Source organism: Rhamphochromis sp. 'chilingali', assembly GCF_963969265.1.
Source record: "Rhamphochromis sp. 'chilingali' genome assembly, chromosome: 4".
Classification (NCBI taxonomy): domain Eukaryota; kingdom Metazoa; phylum Chordata; class Actinopteri; order Cichliformes; family Cichlidae; genus Rhamphochromis; species Rhamphochromis sp. 'chilingali'.
The window spans coordinates 25,407,355-25,422,533 of NC_137948.1; the positions used below are offsets into that span (position 1 = coordinate 25,407,355).

Consider the following 15,179-nt stretch of genomic DNA (forward strand, 5'->3'; position numbering starts at 1 on the left):
ACAAGCGCTAGCCACCACACTAGCTAGGTCATACTAGCTCACCATAGCTATCGGACCGAGAGGAAAAAAAAAAAAAAAAAAAGATCAGCGTTAGCCGTCCAGCCAATTCCAAGCTAGCTCCACCAAGCTTCCTTAATATGGCAGACTGCAAACCACTGACCAGAATTTGCCCCTGCGGTTGCAAAATCTCAGGTTCAGATACACATGGACGCGTGTGTGATGTGCCTCGGGCTGCAACATGCCCAAACGGCTATTTCCACACCGGGTTCATGCGAACACTGCGCTTGCTTCACCCTAAAAAGTCTTCGCCGAAGGCTAGCCCGCCAGGCTAGCCTGTCAAAGAAGGACCCAATGCTGTCTCCAATCGGCCCACCGATGGAGCACACTGAGTCAGCCACACCAGGCACCAGCTGGGGCGACGAGATGGATATCGTCCTCCCACTGGCGGATGATGCCGAGGTCAGCTGCGAAGCTATGTTGTCTGATTCCCTCGAGGCTAATGATGAGCTACTCAGCGAATCCTCTGAGGGAGCGTCGGAACATCTTGTCTCGGACGAGCATGACAACGTTTTCTTTGCCCCCTCTTCTGCGACACAAGGGGCCGATTGTGATAACCCCGGCACACAGTCCCGCGGCATGGAGCTATTTGACGTTGCAAAACGGGCAGCTGAAAAGCTGGCGATCCCATGGCCCGCGGTGACAACGGAGACCTCCACCTCACGATACGAGGGTAAAAGGCTCCCCAAAGTGAAGTGCACTACTAAGCAGATACTGCCGCTTTTCCCCGAATGCGTGGACGAGGTTTCCATGTCATCTGGTCCGTCCCTGCCCTCCAAGGCCAAACGCCTGCAGTCCTCCCTGGCTGACAAGGCGTGTAAATCAGTTGCCACCACCGTGAGGGCATTGAACGCCTCATCGCTCCTGCTAGCCTACTCGGCGGAGCTCCAGGACCAGACTGCTGCGAACCTGGATGCTAGCAAGCTGTGGGAAGAGCTGGGCATTGTTACGGACCAGTGTCTCCACCTCACTAGAGCAGCAGTACAAGCGGCGGGCAGAGCTCTCAGCATCATCGTCCTACAGGAGAGGGCCAGATGGCTGAACTTGTCGGAGCTTTCAGATGGAGAAAAACGTGACATTCTGGATGAAAGCATCGACCCCGCTGGCCTTTTCGGGACCGCCGCTGCCACCATGCAAAGACAGTTCGAGAAGAAAAAGAACAAGGGAGAGGCCCTGCAGCTGTGTCTCCCTCGGAAGACCCCCCTCCTCCCAGTTGCCGAATGTTCGCTCAGGTCACCAGCCGGCGTGCCGATGTTTAGAATCCCTCGCCGCCCAGCCCCACAGGTTGCAGCCCAGGGTCCCCTAGGATCGCAGAACCCTAAGACCCACTGGCCCAGGAAACATGTCCCGCCTGCTGCCGCTCAGGGTGCCCCACCACCAGCCAAGAAGTCGGACTGCAAGAAGAAGCGGACTGCCTAACATCCCCCACGGGGAGATCGGAGCCGGACCAGCCCGGGCTCCAAGTCCATTCGGAGAAGTGTGTTCTGCCTCCACCTTTCAGCGCCTGGGACTCGAGTTGGATCCCACAGAGCGCATTTCAACAAAGAGACGACGAGACACTGTTCAGCTGAATCAAGCATGTCACACAAAAACACACTGTTTATTAAAAATTTACCCATTGCATCCAGGCATGTTGCCAAGGGCACGGGAAAAATGTGTGAAAAACACAGAGTATGTTGAAAAACATAATGCCCCCACGCACCCAGACACCACCGGGGTCGATTCCCTCAGTGGTGTCCAGCCCCACGAGCGCTGGTCAAGCGCAGGCCGCCCGCACATGCGCAGTCGGGTCTGGCCCGCAGGACCAGTTTCCGCCACAAGAGGGAGCCAAAGCTCCGTCTACTGTGGAGTGCCTGTCTTTGGGGCCGCTGTCAGCAAGAATAGAGAGATGGCGAGCTCTCGCTGCGCCAGAATGGGTTGTGAGGACATTAGGGTGAGGCTATCGTTTACAATTCGCAACCACCCCTCCCAGATTTCACAGAGTGATTTTCTCTCTTGCAAAAGGCGAATCAGCCAGGATCCTGCAAGAAGAAATAACTACCTTGCTATCAAAGGGAGCAGTACGAGAAATACCCCAGGAGCAGAGCCAATGCGGCTTTTACTCAAAGTATTTTCCCGTAGGCCCAAGAAGGGAGGGGGACTGCGTCCGATACTGGACCTACGGGCTCTGAATCAGCATCTGAGGTCATACAAATTCAGGATGTTGACGACCACCACTCTGCTGCATGTAGTGCGCCCAGGCGATTGGTTTACATCAATAGACCTGAAGGACGCATATTTTCACATCCCTATTTACCCGCCTCACAGAAAATTCCTGCGCTTTGCGGGCGGGTTACGGTCCCGTCCTTTGCACATGCTGGCTCGCAGGCTGATAATGTGGATCAGCATCAATCTGTTGTCACTGAGAGCTACTCACATTCCAGGAGCTCTGAACTTGGGAGCAGACTTAATGTCCAGGGGAAACCCGCAGTACGGGGACTGGACCGTGCACCCACATGTGGTGACCCAAATCTGGACCCGCTTTGGCCACCCACAGGTCGATCTGTTTGCCTCGAGGGAGAACGCTCAGTGTCCACTGTATTTCTCCCAGAGGGACCAGGAGGCTCCACTAGGGGTAGCTCACAACTGGCCACAAGCTCTGCTTTATGCGTTCCCTCCACTGGCCTTAATTTTTCCCACTCTAACCAGAGTGAGAGAGAGAGGGCTAACAATGATATTGATCGCCCCAAGGTGGACGAGGTCCCATTGGTTAGCGGAGATTATGCCCGTCTTGTGGAGCGAACCTTGGGCTCTCCCTCTCCGACGAGAACTAGTCTCCCAAGCCAGGGGGGAGATTTTTCACCCTCACCCCGAGCTCCTCGCCCTGTGGGCTTGGCCCGTGAGAGGTTGAATCTGAGTACAGCAGGACTCCCCAGGGGTGTTATAGCCACTATACAGAGTGTTAGAGCCCTCTCCACAAGATCATAGTATGAGAACAAGTGGAGGGTATTTGAGGAATGGTGTGGAAAGTCTCTCCTTTCTCCAAGAACTGTTAGATAAAGGAAAGGCCTTTTCCACAATTAAAGTATATCTAGCAGCCATTTAAGCATGCCATGTGGGCTTCGTGGATGGCCCAGTGAGCCATCACCCGCTAGTCTGCCGTTTCATGAAAGGGGCACAACGGCTCCACCCAGTGTCTAAACCTCTCGTTCCCACGTGGGATTTATCCCTGGTGCTGGGGGCAGTTTCACAGCCACCATTTGAACCACTAAACCAGGTGGAAATAAAAATCCTGTCTTTGAAAACTGCATTGCTCCTGGCTCTCGCATCTGCGAAACGTGTCAGTGATATTCATGCGCTGTCAGTACACAAAGAGTGCACCTGATTCACGCGGGATAACTCTAGAGTCACACTCAGGCCAAATCCGGCCTTTGTGCCCAAAAATCCTTATCTCCAATGCATCCCATTGGAGCTGGAAATTTTTTGCCCTCCTCCTTTCTCGTCCCCTGAACAGGAGCGCCTACATGCTCTCTGTTCAGTTAGGGCTTTATGTACCTATAGAGAGAGAACGAAGGCTTTCAGGAGGTCGGATCAGCTGTTTGTTTCCTGGGCTAAACCACATCTTGGCAAGCCCGTTAGCAAACAACGCATTTCCCACTGGATTGTTGAGGCGATCCAATTGGCTTATTCCAGCTTCTTCTCCCCCCCGACTAGAGGGATGGCAACCTCTTGGGCCCTTTTTAGGGGCATCTCTATAGAAGAGATATGTGCAGTGGCGAGCTGGGCTTCACCTTTGACCTTTGCAAGGTTTTACAGGTTGGATGTCACTGCACCAACTCTAGCCCACACTGTGGGGCCCCACGAGACCTCCTAAGTGGGCAGTCAGTCGTTCAGATGGGCTTATCTGGCAATACGGGAGTCTGCATATCCCATAGTGAGACACCGAAACTAATGTTTGAAAGAGAACTTGAGGTTACTCTACTCCGTAACCCCCGTTCTCTGATAACATGAGTGAGGTGTCTCACCAGATCACCAGTAATGATATAGAGGCTTCTGAGGACAACGCTGAGAGAGCGTTCCCCATAGTGAGACACCTCACTCATGTTATCAGAGAACGGGGGTTACGGAATAGAGTAACCTCAAGTTTTGTGTTGCCCTTCGCATATACGTAGGCAGGGAAGTTGTTTGTACTTCAGCAGGTAGATACTGGGTAGGTAGCAGTGACAGAGGTCTGTTAGATTGTGTTAGATGTGTTCATGAATACACATGCATCAAATGCCTAAGCACTTGCACTCTTGCATGCTTTCTGTTGTTATCATAAAGTCTAAATCATATGTTTGCCAGGGCCACTATTGAATTTCCCAGAATAAAGCTGCATGTTTGTCTGTGGAGATTAGAAGTCCTTTGGGGAAACACAGTGGACTACAAAGCAGTGCAGCCTGGGGCTGTGTATTCACAAGGGATTCAAGCACTTCTCTTCGTTTGTTTTAGGTCCCCAGAGAGAGGTTGCATATAGTATACACCCGCCTGCACTTCTGAGCCCTGTTTTCCTATTTCCCGGTGGACTATTAAATAAAACACCTTTCTATTAATCTGAAGTTAAAGGGCTGTGTAAGATTTTTGAAACCAAAGGTGTTTTTTGCAGTGAAAATTCCAAGTCCACATGAAAACAGCGTTAGGGATTTTTCAGATTTGATTGACAAAAAGGAAAAAAGACACTGAAGCTCAGGAAGGAAATTAGACCTTACTAATGCTAATTGATTTAAATGTACCCTTTTTATAATTATTCTATTGATTGAGCAGCTTGAATTTGACACAAAGTGTCACAATAGCGAGCTTTGTTCTTCTTTGCAGAATTACTTCACAAAATGGTTGAGGAGCACCAGGTCAAAAGCAGCACTCCGAAAAAGCCTTCTCTTCTTTCAGGTCGAATGGAGCAGTTATTGAAAAAGGTACAGCACTATGCCGTCACGGGGTGTTCTTTGTCACTGCCTATAAAGGAAATCCAACACAGCCATAAGTTCAGCATGGCAGCTCTCAGAAATTTTTGATTTTGCTCTTTCAAGGATAGTTTAACGGTGTTCGTATGCATTGGAGAAGGGTCATGTAGTAATTTCCAAGCACAGTATCAACTAGACAGTCTATAAATTGCCAAATATAATTTGTGTATCCCAGAAAATACTAGTTGATTTAACGTAGATTTCATAGGTTTGGAGGCATGTTTTACGCTCACACTCACACACACATTTAAAACCCTGCTTGCATGAGCTTATATGTTCCCCCACCCCTTCAGCTTTCATGGCAGTAAATCATCAGGAGTGGGGATAGCCGTCTAATTTTGTTTGAAGGGTACCAGGCTTCACCAGCAGGCAGAGAGAGAACCAAATAAAAGGGAAAAATTGCCTGGAGGCACAAACCCAGCAGGCATCCACTGTTCTCTTAAACAGTCTCCACCAAAGATCTAACAAATAGACTAAGTGCTCATGGTTGCAGCGTAGTTAAAGGTGATCAGGGTAACGGGGTGCAAGTCAGATGTCCATAACCGTGTTTGACTGGGGACGACGGTATTGCTCCCCTCTCCGCCCCCCACCCACACAGCAAACTGTAATTACGCACTTGGGAAAATATCAGTGGAGAGGAAAACTAGTAAATCACGATATGGTCTTTCTCATTGAATCTTACTAATATTAATACTATAGAGCAGGTTGTTATTTTGTCACTAGCAGTCCAAGAATAAGTATTTCTGGGGGGTTTTAAAAACGAAAAAAAAAAAAAAAAACTACAGATATATAAGCCAAAATTGATTATTTTGTAGCACAGAAGCCCCATGTATGTTTTTTTTCTTTTCAGATTGATCAACTGGAGCAAAGAATGATAAGCATGGAGGAGCAGACAGAAAGGCTGAAAGATGAAAAAGAGCAGCTACTCGAAGTCAACGAAGACTTGGCCCACAACTGCCGCAAACTCCAAGCCTCTTTGGATCATCAAAGAACTCAAGAAGCTGCTCGTGAAAAGGCAGCCCATGCGCAGGCCGTGGCTCAGGAGGAGCAGCACTGTAGTGAGGTCAAGGCTCTAGAAGTACAGCTGGCCTCATCTCAGAAAGAGGCTACAAAGCTTCATCAGCAGTTGCTGAAGCTGAGACAGGAGCTGGGGATTCTCAGAGCAGCTAAGGACTTCTATAGAAATCGTGCTGCAGGACCGATGCGGGCAGGTGGGATCGCTAACAGCATTAGCAGCAAGGTCAAATTCAAAACAACCAGGCACAGAGGTCTGCTACGGCAGCGCAGCCACCAAAGAGTCAGCGCCAATCAAGCCATCAGCTGGCAAGGGCCAAGCTCCAGTGCCGCTAAAGACGAGTGGGAGGACATGAGCGTAGAAAGGTAATGATACACATGCACGCGCACTGACGCACATATTCTCACACACCCCCTCTCATTATTTTTAGGTGTTTGGGCAGAGAGGATGGGCTGGCTGAATAGTTGGGGGGGGGGTAGCAGCAGCAGCATCGAGGGGACAACGTGCATTTGCAAAGCGTAAGCAAATGGGTGATTGAATTTCATTGTCTGTCTAGTTGGTATTCAGGAGCCAAAAGAAGAATGTGAGCAAGAATGATAGAGAGAAGGAGAGAGGAGGGGGGGAAACTACTGTCAGATCCTTTGAAATATCATGGGACGCCTCGCTTGGAGCTTATTGACTGAAATTTGCATGCAAAATTAGCCACCTCTCTACACAAAGTTGAACCGATGCCAGAAAAGCCCAGGGATAAGGGGCCGCCAAAGCCTTGATACCTTCCAGTGATGCCATTTTCATGCACTAGTCACGCTACCCCGAAATTGACGGTTTGGCAGTTTGATTTAATTTACTCGTTCTTTGCATATTTACTACCCCCCATCGACAGCACTAAGGATCCCCCTGCAAGGACCCAGTCCACCCCCTCCTCCCAAACACACACACACAGACACACTCCTATATGAAGCCCACCTTGCGTCTAGTTATGTTAGTTATCTTGTGGCATGTCGGTTCACAAATGTATGTGTGTGTGTGTGCTGCTCTTTTTTTTCCTCCAGCCACCCCATTGCCCCCTCCCAACACACACACATAGACATACACACATACGCTTCCTTTCCATCCCACACTCCTCTCCTTAGCTCCTCGCCTTAATTTGGTTAGATGAATTTTGAATGACCCTACTCGGATCAGTACCAGATGTCTACAAGCTGTTTAACACCCTCTAAATTAAGAACCATCGACAGTAATTATTTCATGTATGTTTTATGCAAAAAAGCCACTGAGCCAACATCTATTGAGTGATGGCTGAAATGATTTGATTTCAAACACTCGCTGATATTTATTTCCCTTCTCTTTCTCTCCCGGTATGCCTTGCTCTACACGCTCTCTAGCTCAGCCCTCCTAACTCACTACCTCTTCACCGACTAATTCATCAGACTCTAATCCACCCCAGCTCTATCCGCATGAGGCCGTTTAACGGGGACTGGGTGCAGCTATGCCCTGCTTTCCTAATACCACTCCATGTGGCTAATAAGCAGCAGTCTAATAAACGCTTTACCTGAGAGGAGGATCTAAGTGGATTTTTGAAGAAGGGGCCTAAACTGAGATGTTGTCTTATTTAAGGCACCTGTCAACTGATTTGCTACTGTAAAGCCTTCTGTGCCTCGTATCTTCTAGGGGTCCTCTTCACAAATGCTGTCTATGTCTGGTTGACATTCCTGGAAGGTACAGTATTTCTGCCTAAGGAGCTTTGGCCTAAATAGCACCAAATAAAGATGTCAGACTCGTTAAGGCTACTGACAAGTCTTTGTTTTTTTTTTCCCCCCACCTTATTTTTCTCGCTGCCTCTGGCACCTGCTCTCAAGTTTTGAACTGCTAGAGGCAGCTGACCAATTTAAGCAGATCAGCAGTTTTGCTGCTAAGCAGGAAAGAAAAAGAGCAAGCAGGTATCAGACTCAATCATTCAGTTATGCTAGAAGGAATAAAGGATATGTATTTTCGTGTTATATAAACTCTTGATCAGGGCTGCAGGACAGTACATTTCGGATGATTGGGCCACAAATTATGGATAAGGATAATATCAAAGATGGCAAACATTAATTTTCTCTCAAGGTACCAGAGTTTAAAAACGCTACTGGAGGGATTTGCTGTGATTGAGAACATAAGAGAACATTCCTTTAAATAAAACAGTAGCATAAGAGTAGATCAGGGATGTCAAACATAAGGCTCGGAGGCCAGAATTGGTCCGGCATATAATGTGGCCCACCGGACGGCTTTGAAGAATGTGAAGAGGAGGATCAATTTTGCCATTTTTTTTACTGTATTTTCAGACGTTTTACAGCTTTTCATCCTGACAAAGAAATCACCCATAGCCATTCACACAACACCAAAATAATTAATTAATAGTCCCTGTTCTTTCACTACCTGCTAAATAATCATTTTAAAGACAATTTTAAAGAACAGTAGTAATTATTAAAAGAGCATTTTCTGTGAATTAACAAAAACTTTGTTTTATAATAACAGGATATTCTGGGCATGGGCTACATATTTATTTAAGCCCAAAGAGTAGTGCTTACAGATTTATTTTAATACTGTTGAGATTGCACTTCTTTTTCTTATATTAAAATATTACCTGGATTAAATGTGTAGTTGAATATGCTTACTGTGACAGAAAGGGGAATTTCACTAGTTTGGCCTACTTAAGATCAAAGCCTGTATGTGGCTCACAATGTAAAATGAATTTGACATCCTTGGAGTAGACAAAGCTAATCTTGGGTCTTAAAAACGTACAAGTGCCTTAGAAAATACATTATTCCTAAAGGCCAGCAGGAGGCGACTGCTCTGATTGCAAAAAGAAGTCCAATTGTCTCTCTGGATTCATGAGCACAGTAAATTTTTTATGGTTCACATCCAAAATTAACATGATGGTCATTTTGTAAAATACAGCCCCATGTAGAGTAAGACAGACCAGCAGAGTATGCTTTAGGCTGTGCCTACCTGCCTGTGATTGACAGGTTACTACTGTAGGGGCATGCATACTGTATCTGCTCAGTTCTCGGTGAGATCCACCCCTTACACCCCTTGGATGCTCTCATTTCCTCAGTGTAAGCATCTGCTGTCATTATGTTTCTACATAACAGGTTATCTGTATTTGCTCCACACAGGTTTGGACTCAGCATGTAAAAGCTTAGACATGTCCTCACATATAGAGTGGAAGCACCATGTACTGTAAATATATATATGGTGTGTCTTAAAGAGGAACTAGGGAACAACTAGTTAGACTGCAGACACAATTAAGAACTCCATTAATAATACTAAATTTAAGTTGGATCTATTTGCTGTCATCACCAAGTCGATGCACGCAACCCTGGTGTTAGTGTTGGTGATTCGTAATCTTTAGCAAAGTCCCTGTGCCCCTTCCAGGCTGGTTTTAACCCTAACTAGCCCCCAGGCTTGTCACGTTCCAGTTAGATCCTCTCTCTGTGGTCTTTACCTCCGCTGCTTCTCCCAGACCCCACCTTAATAAACCCGCCAGCGTAAATGTCACTGGCTTCCACCTTCACGTCAAAGGTCACTGTCAATAAACCTGTGTGCATGTGTGTGTGTGTCTCTCAGGAAGCCCTTACCGTGCGTCCATCAGATGCAACTTTGCTTGGCTCCGCTCAGCCGTGCCTCTCACACATGTCTGTCACACACAGAGGGCTAATGAAGGCCACAGCCGCTCTCATACATGTTGATGCATTCACAAACAGCACCAGACACTGCAGCTTTTCACTTAATTTACACACACATTTACACTTCCAGCTCAGAAATTGGATGGGACATTGATTTTCTGTTTGAAGGAGGGGGCCGAGATGCACATATTTTTGCTTGATGTCAACTAAATCAACCATAAAAGGTAAATTGGATTTTTGTCCAAGGGTGGTACTTTCAGAACCAGGGTTGTCGGTTCAACTTCTAGTCTGTAATAGACTTCACCTTTCTCTACAGTGACAGTGCAGAGGAGTACTCGGACAGTCTCAACAGCCTGCCCTCGGGGACGGTGCCTCACAGACAGCACACTAATAGACAGGTTGGTCTGCCCTTGTCTTTTAATTGTTTTTGGACTTAAAAAAGGAATAAAGATACAGTTAGAAGTAAGCGTCAGCTGTTTCCTGCTCACTGCTTTTTTGTACAGATTAACATTTTACTTGGGTTTGTGTGAATATTCAGCCTTTAAATGAAACTGCCTACAAGTGAATTCAATTAATGAAGGTCTTAGTATACAATGTCTCCTTGGTCCTAAATATGAGTGTAAATTTCAGCATATTTTTAATAATTCTCTCAGACAAGCTTGTCATTTCTTTACGTAGTCTTCAGGAATAGTTCTCCAGGCCTCTTGAAGGAGCTCTTTTTTGGACGTTTGCTGTTTAATGTGCATTTCCTGGCTCTGAGGACAACAAACCATGAAAGAGCCTCTACCATGTTTTGCACATGTCTTTGGACACCCACTGTTGTACCTCTCTCCTGAGCTCCTCTGTAAATACTGATTAGAGTTTGAACCAACATTTTCAAATTTGTATGTTTTTCGATGGAAAAAAGTAATACTTATCAAATAATATGTAGACGGTGTAGGTAACACTATAGGTAATTCAGAAGTGATCGAAAACTGCAATTCTTCAAATGCCCACTCAAGGGATGTTTTACAAAAGGCTTACAGCCTGATACAAAAAAAGAGTTTTAGTCTATTTCCTCTGTCTGTGACAACAAAGATAGGTATCACCAACATTTAGTTGTACTAAAAAAAACAAAAAAACAAAAACAAACTGTGTATCAGCTAGCTGTTTTTTGTTCTTTTGTTTTGTTTTTGCTAGCCAAAGTTATCATCACTCTTTATTAAATTATTGTTGCATCCTACTTACAAAACTGGCCCTGCAGTTCTAACATTATGTAATAACTTTGTAACTCCATCCTGAAATAGTAGCCTGCAAAGCAGTGGAGTGACGTCTCAGTGGCTATCCATCCATCTTTTATATACAGTTTAATGTCTGCATAAATAATTCTTAGGGCCTCTGTAACTACTTTTTGTGTTGTTTGAGCCGTGCTGTACTATTCATTTTTAACTGGCTATCGCTTTATGTCTACATTCACAAAGACTTTCCTAGTCTTGTGACTGAGGAAGCCTTTGTGAATGCACACCACGAAATCATTAGGCCTGGACCCTTGCACTTGTCCACATCAAACCTCTTCACAGTGCTACATGGCAGATCCAAACCCTTGAGAGAAAAGTCCGTCAAGAGGAGAGACGAAGAGAGAAAGAGAGGGGCCTTAAAGATGTGCTGCCTCTTCTCTTCTCCTCTTTTTCTCGTTTCAGCAGCACCGAAGCAAAGTAGAAAGTAGAGAAGAGATGGTTGTTGTGAATATAACCTGGGAGCTGTCAGGGCCCTTATCTCAGATCCCCTTTAGTTTCCCCAGTCCTGATCCTCTAAATGTGCCCATCAGCTCCTTCTGGGTTCATCGCTTTGACAGCCCAAGCCCCGCGCAACGTAGTATGTCACAAACCAAAGGGTTCATCTACCCTTTCCTCTCTGCATGCATGATCAAAACTGGCACTGATCAAATCCTACCTGTCCCCCATACAAAGAATGTAGGCAGAGAGCAAGGAGTGAGGTAGGGGGGCCCTTTCTTTGATGTCACTACAAATGATGGTGCAGTTGGGAGTTGTCACGAACACACATGCGTACACACTTTTGCGTACAAACGACTACACTCTCACACACACCCGTCACACCGTAGGAGTGAATCAGGGCTTTCAGTTGGTGATTGAACAAAGGCGGCATTTGTAAGCATCTGTCAGAAGTAATATCTGTGCTGAGAGGTGTTCAAGTTGGAGTCGGTTGAACATGCTCAGGTGAATTATTAAAGCACTGGGTGATTTGTCTCGTTGCGTTAAGCTGCGCACATTCTGTGATCATGGTGTCGTTATGAGCTGCATCTTAGGAAGAGCAGCATGTCAACTGTTGTGTTACATTAAACGGCTGCTTTTCTTCATTGTCACTGGGTTTTCTGTTCTTTCAGTCCTACAGGTGGTCGCCGATCTCAAACACAGAAGCACCAGCGGCAGAATCTCACAGAAAACAACCCGACGTTCTGGCCCGAGGTAGCACAAGTTTTCCTTTTGTGAACCCATGCTGGATTACAGAAATCTAATCAACTTTTAATTGAAGCAGATAGAACACTCAGTGTATTTACATGCTGTCGATAAGAAACAAGTATCCGAGAAGTTAACAAGCTTCGTTTTTTTCCCCCCATAACTCGGCACATCTGAATTGGTTAAAAATGGAAAATGTTAATTATTCAGGTTGTTAAATCCATCACAGCTTCCACTTTTGCATACACAAAGATGCACGCCTGTTAAATCTCAGCAGTAGCTTCTAAATTGGGATTTTGAGGTTTTCTGTGCACTTGTCAACTCTGAGGCGGCTGCGTGTACTTCCTCCTGTTAGACGATAAACAGCGTGAGCCGTGGGACCGCGGGACAAGAGGAGAGAAAAGTCGGCAGAGGAGGAAGAGGATGCTTGTGAAGACCCAGCGCTGCTCCTCCTCTTCTCTGCAGCAGCGCATCGAGTCTCTACAGCGTCACGTTGACATACTGCGAAGTGCCAGGAAAGATGCTATGCTTTCAGCCAGAGATCTACAAAGGGCGAATGAGATGATCACAGCACAGCTCAACTCCCTCACTGAGAAGCTGTGCAGCAGCAAGCAGCTCACGCAGGTAACTTGGGAAAAGCTGGGAGACGAGTTAAGGGAGACGAGCCAGTTGTAAGTGTTAGGAAGTTTCTCTTTTTTTCCCCCATCTTTGTCTTTCTTTTGTATTTTCTTGGGGCTGAGAGTGAAGCAGTAGCATGCCCTTATCATGCTTAATAAGTGTGGCTGACAGGCCTACCCTTGTCTGTGGAGGTCAGAACCACAGGGCAGTAGAGAGGAGGAGAATCTCACACGCTCTTTCTCTCTCTGACTCTGCCATTGTCTCCTCCTGCTGAATGTTTCAGCGAGCCAGTTCTCCACAACAATCTTTGTCACCAGCAGTTACTTTTCTCCAAATATGAGCAGTCGTGTTCGCAGACGCACACACACATACACTCAAGGTGACTACATCCAGTGCCACACACCTTTTAGTTATTTAGTACGTGCCTCCAGGTAAAAAACTCTTAGACTTGGTAAAGAGTGTAAATAAAACACCAAGAGCTTTGGCCCCTAAACAGTATCTTTCCTGCCAGGTGCTCCTTGTACACATCAACTTATGTACATACACAGACACACAAACACACAGACACACACACACAGCAACACCTTGACAGACAGAGTCGTTAATCTGGCAGGCAGAAACTTCTTTTGGTGGATTCAGACACAGCAGCAGCCAGCAAAGGCCCACTGGACTCTTGATTAGGTGTATGTGTTCTTGTCTGTATGTCCGTATATTTACTTTTCACTTACTGTGGAATAGTACCGATGGAGTATATTGCACTTGCACACACGGGCCAGAGTGCAGCCTTCATAGTGTTGCTACCTGGGAAGTGGCCCTTCTGCACCCACCGAGGCATCTGATTGCTGAAGTCCAACGAGACCTTAGACTCAGGCACAGCAGTAAAGGCACACATGTACACACACTGTTGTGTGAATGAGTGGACAGAGAGGGAATTGTTGTCTTCCTGTTTGTTTCCTCTTTCCTCCTGCAGTATTAATGCCACTCCACCTGAGAAAGTTGGAGCCGACTGACTGGCCAAAGCTAGGTCTTGTTGCCCTCTCTGCAAAGGCCAAGAGGTGATGGACTTTGGGCTTGTTCCAACCGGTCCTGGCCAACTCTCTAACTAAAACTCTCTGCTTGTAATTGGCTTAGGACAGCCTCCACAGGGGCCATCATGTGAGAAGTAGCATGGCAGTTTCACAGAAACTTGTTTGTGTTGCTCTGTCTCCTGATCCTTCGCCATTCTGTCCTTCTCTTGTTGCTCCTTTCCTTCCCTCCTTCCATTATTAAGTCATATCTTCTCGTTTTTTTTCCATTCTTGCTTCCCCTCTCCACTTCTGTGTGTTTGGTTGCACGTGAACTCTGGGATGTAAATGTATTCTTAACTGTATTTGTATTTCCTTTCAACAACTACTCAGATTCATGCAATGTATATGATATTTCAGCCTAACTGGAACACGTGGTTTGGTTAAAACTTTTCTTTTTTAGGTTTTCAGTATGATTTCCAGCTGTGAAAATAACATTACATTCAATTGCTGATAATGCATCTGGTTATAATGCAATAATGTGCCCAGAGAAACAGGCAGTCAGCTAGATTACAAGAAAAAATTGACGCAGTGTGTAAAAACCTTAAAGTCGCCCTTCAACGTGGCATAACGTAACTTAAAAACTCACAGTGCATCCTACTACAGGCAAGTCTAACTTTTATTGAAATCCTTGAGTATTGCATAGCATCCAACTACAGAATCATTTTGTTGCTTGGATAAGCCTTCCTTAGTCTGTCATCAATTCCACAGATGCTTTACTTTGTGGCACACTGTGTCATCCCCACTCAAAGTGTGGAGTTGCCTTCCCTCCTTTAATGTTTTTGGGGCAGGGATTATCACAGGATTATCTCTACAAATTTAATGAACTAAGAAAGCAAAGCTCCAAACTTTATTTAAATTAATAATTAATAAAACCTATTGCACAAGAAGTCTGGCCAGAAGAATGATTGCGTAATTAAGAAATTGATGCAGTAAGACAATCTTAGTGTTTCAGTGGTTTATTCATGTTTAAAAATTCCTTTTAGCTACTAAAGGAACAGCATCAGTGAGACCACTGCTCACAGGAAAGAGAGACCGGCGTCCTCTCTCCTGGCCTAATGGAGCTACCAGTATATCACGCCTGCCTCAGTGTCATCTCTCACCAGGGCTGAAAATGGCCTGTGAAATCAAAGCTTGTCTTACTGGAAGCCTCATCAATGCCTCTCTTAATTCCTGCACTATTGCCACTGGGGCCACAGCCCCGCTTTTATTTTGTGCTCGTCCTGCTCTCCTCCCACCCTCCCTGTGGATGTGGCATGTGCATCTTCAACAGAGAGAAGGAAACCTAAAACAGGAGGGATTCTATTAAAAGGTGTCAGCCA

At 46.0% G+C, this 15,179-nt stretch overlaps 1 protein-coding gene across 3 annotated transcripts in view; it reads left to right on the forward strand.

The window, feature by feature from the left end:
* Positions 1 to 15,179, forward strand: part of cntln (centlein, centrosomal protein) — a 94,951-nt gene that overhangs the window by 49,075 nt on the left and 30,697 nt on the right. For all 3 annotated transcript variants that reach the window (XM_080881624.1, XM_080881625.1, XM_080881626.1), the window contains 5 exons: positions 4,891 to 4,988; positions 5,887 to 6,416; positions 10,036 to 10,117; positions 12,103 to 12,184; positions 12,531 to 12,799. In XM_080881624.1, coding sequence (XP_080737750.1) covers positions 4,891 to 4,988; positions 5,887 to 6,416; positions 10,036 to 10,117; positions 12,103 to 12,184; positions 12,531 to 12,799 — 1,061 coding nt within the window. The remainder of the gene's footprint in view (positions 1 to 4,890; positions 4,989 to 5,886; positions 6,417 to 10,035; positions 10,118 to 12,102; positions 12,185 to 12,530; positions 12,800 to 15,179) is intronic.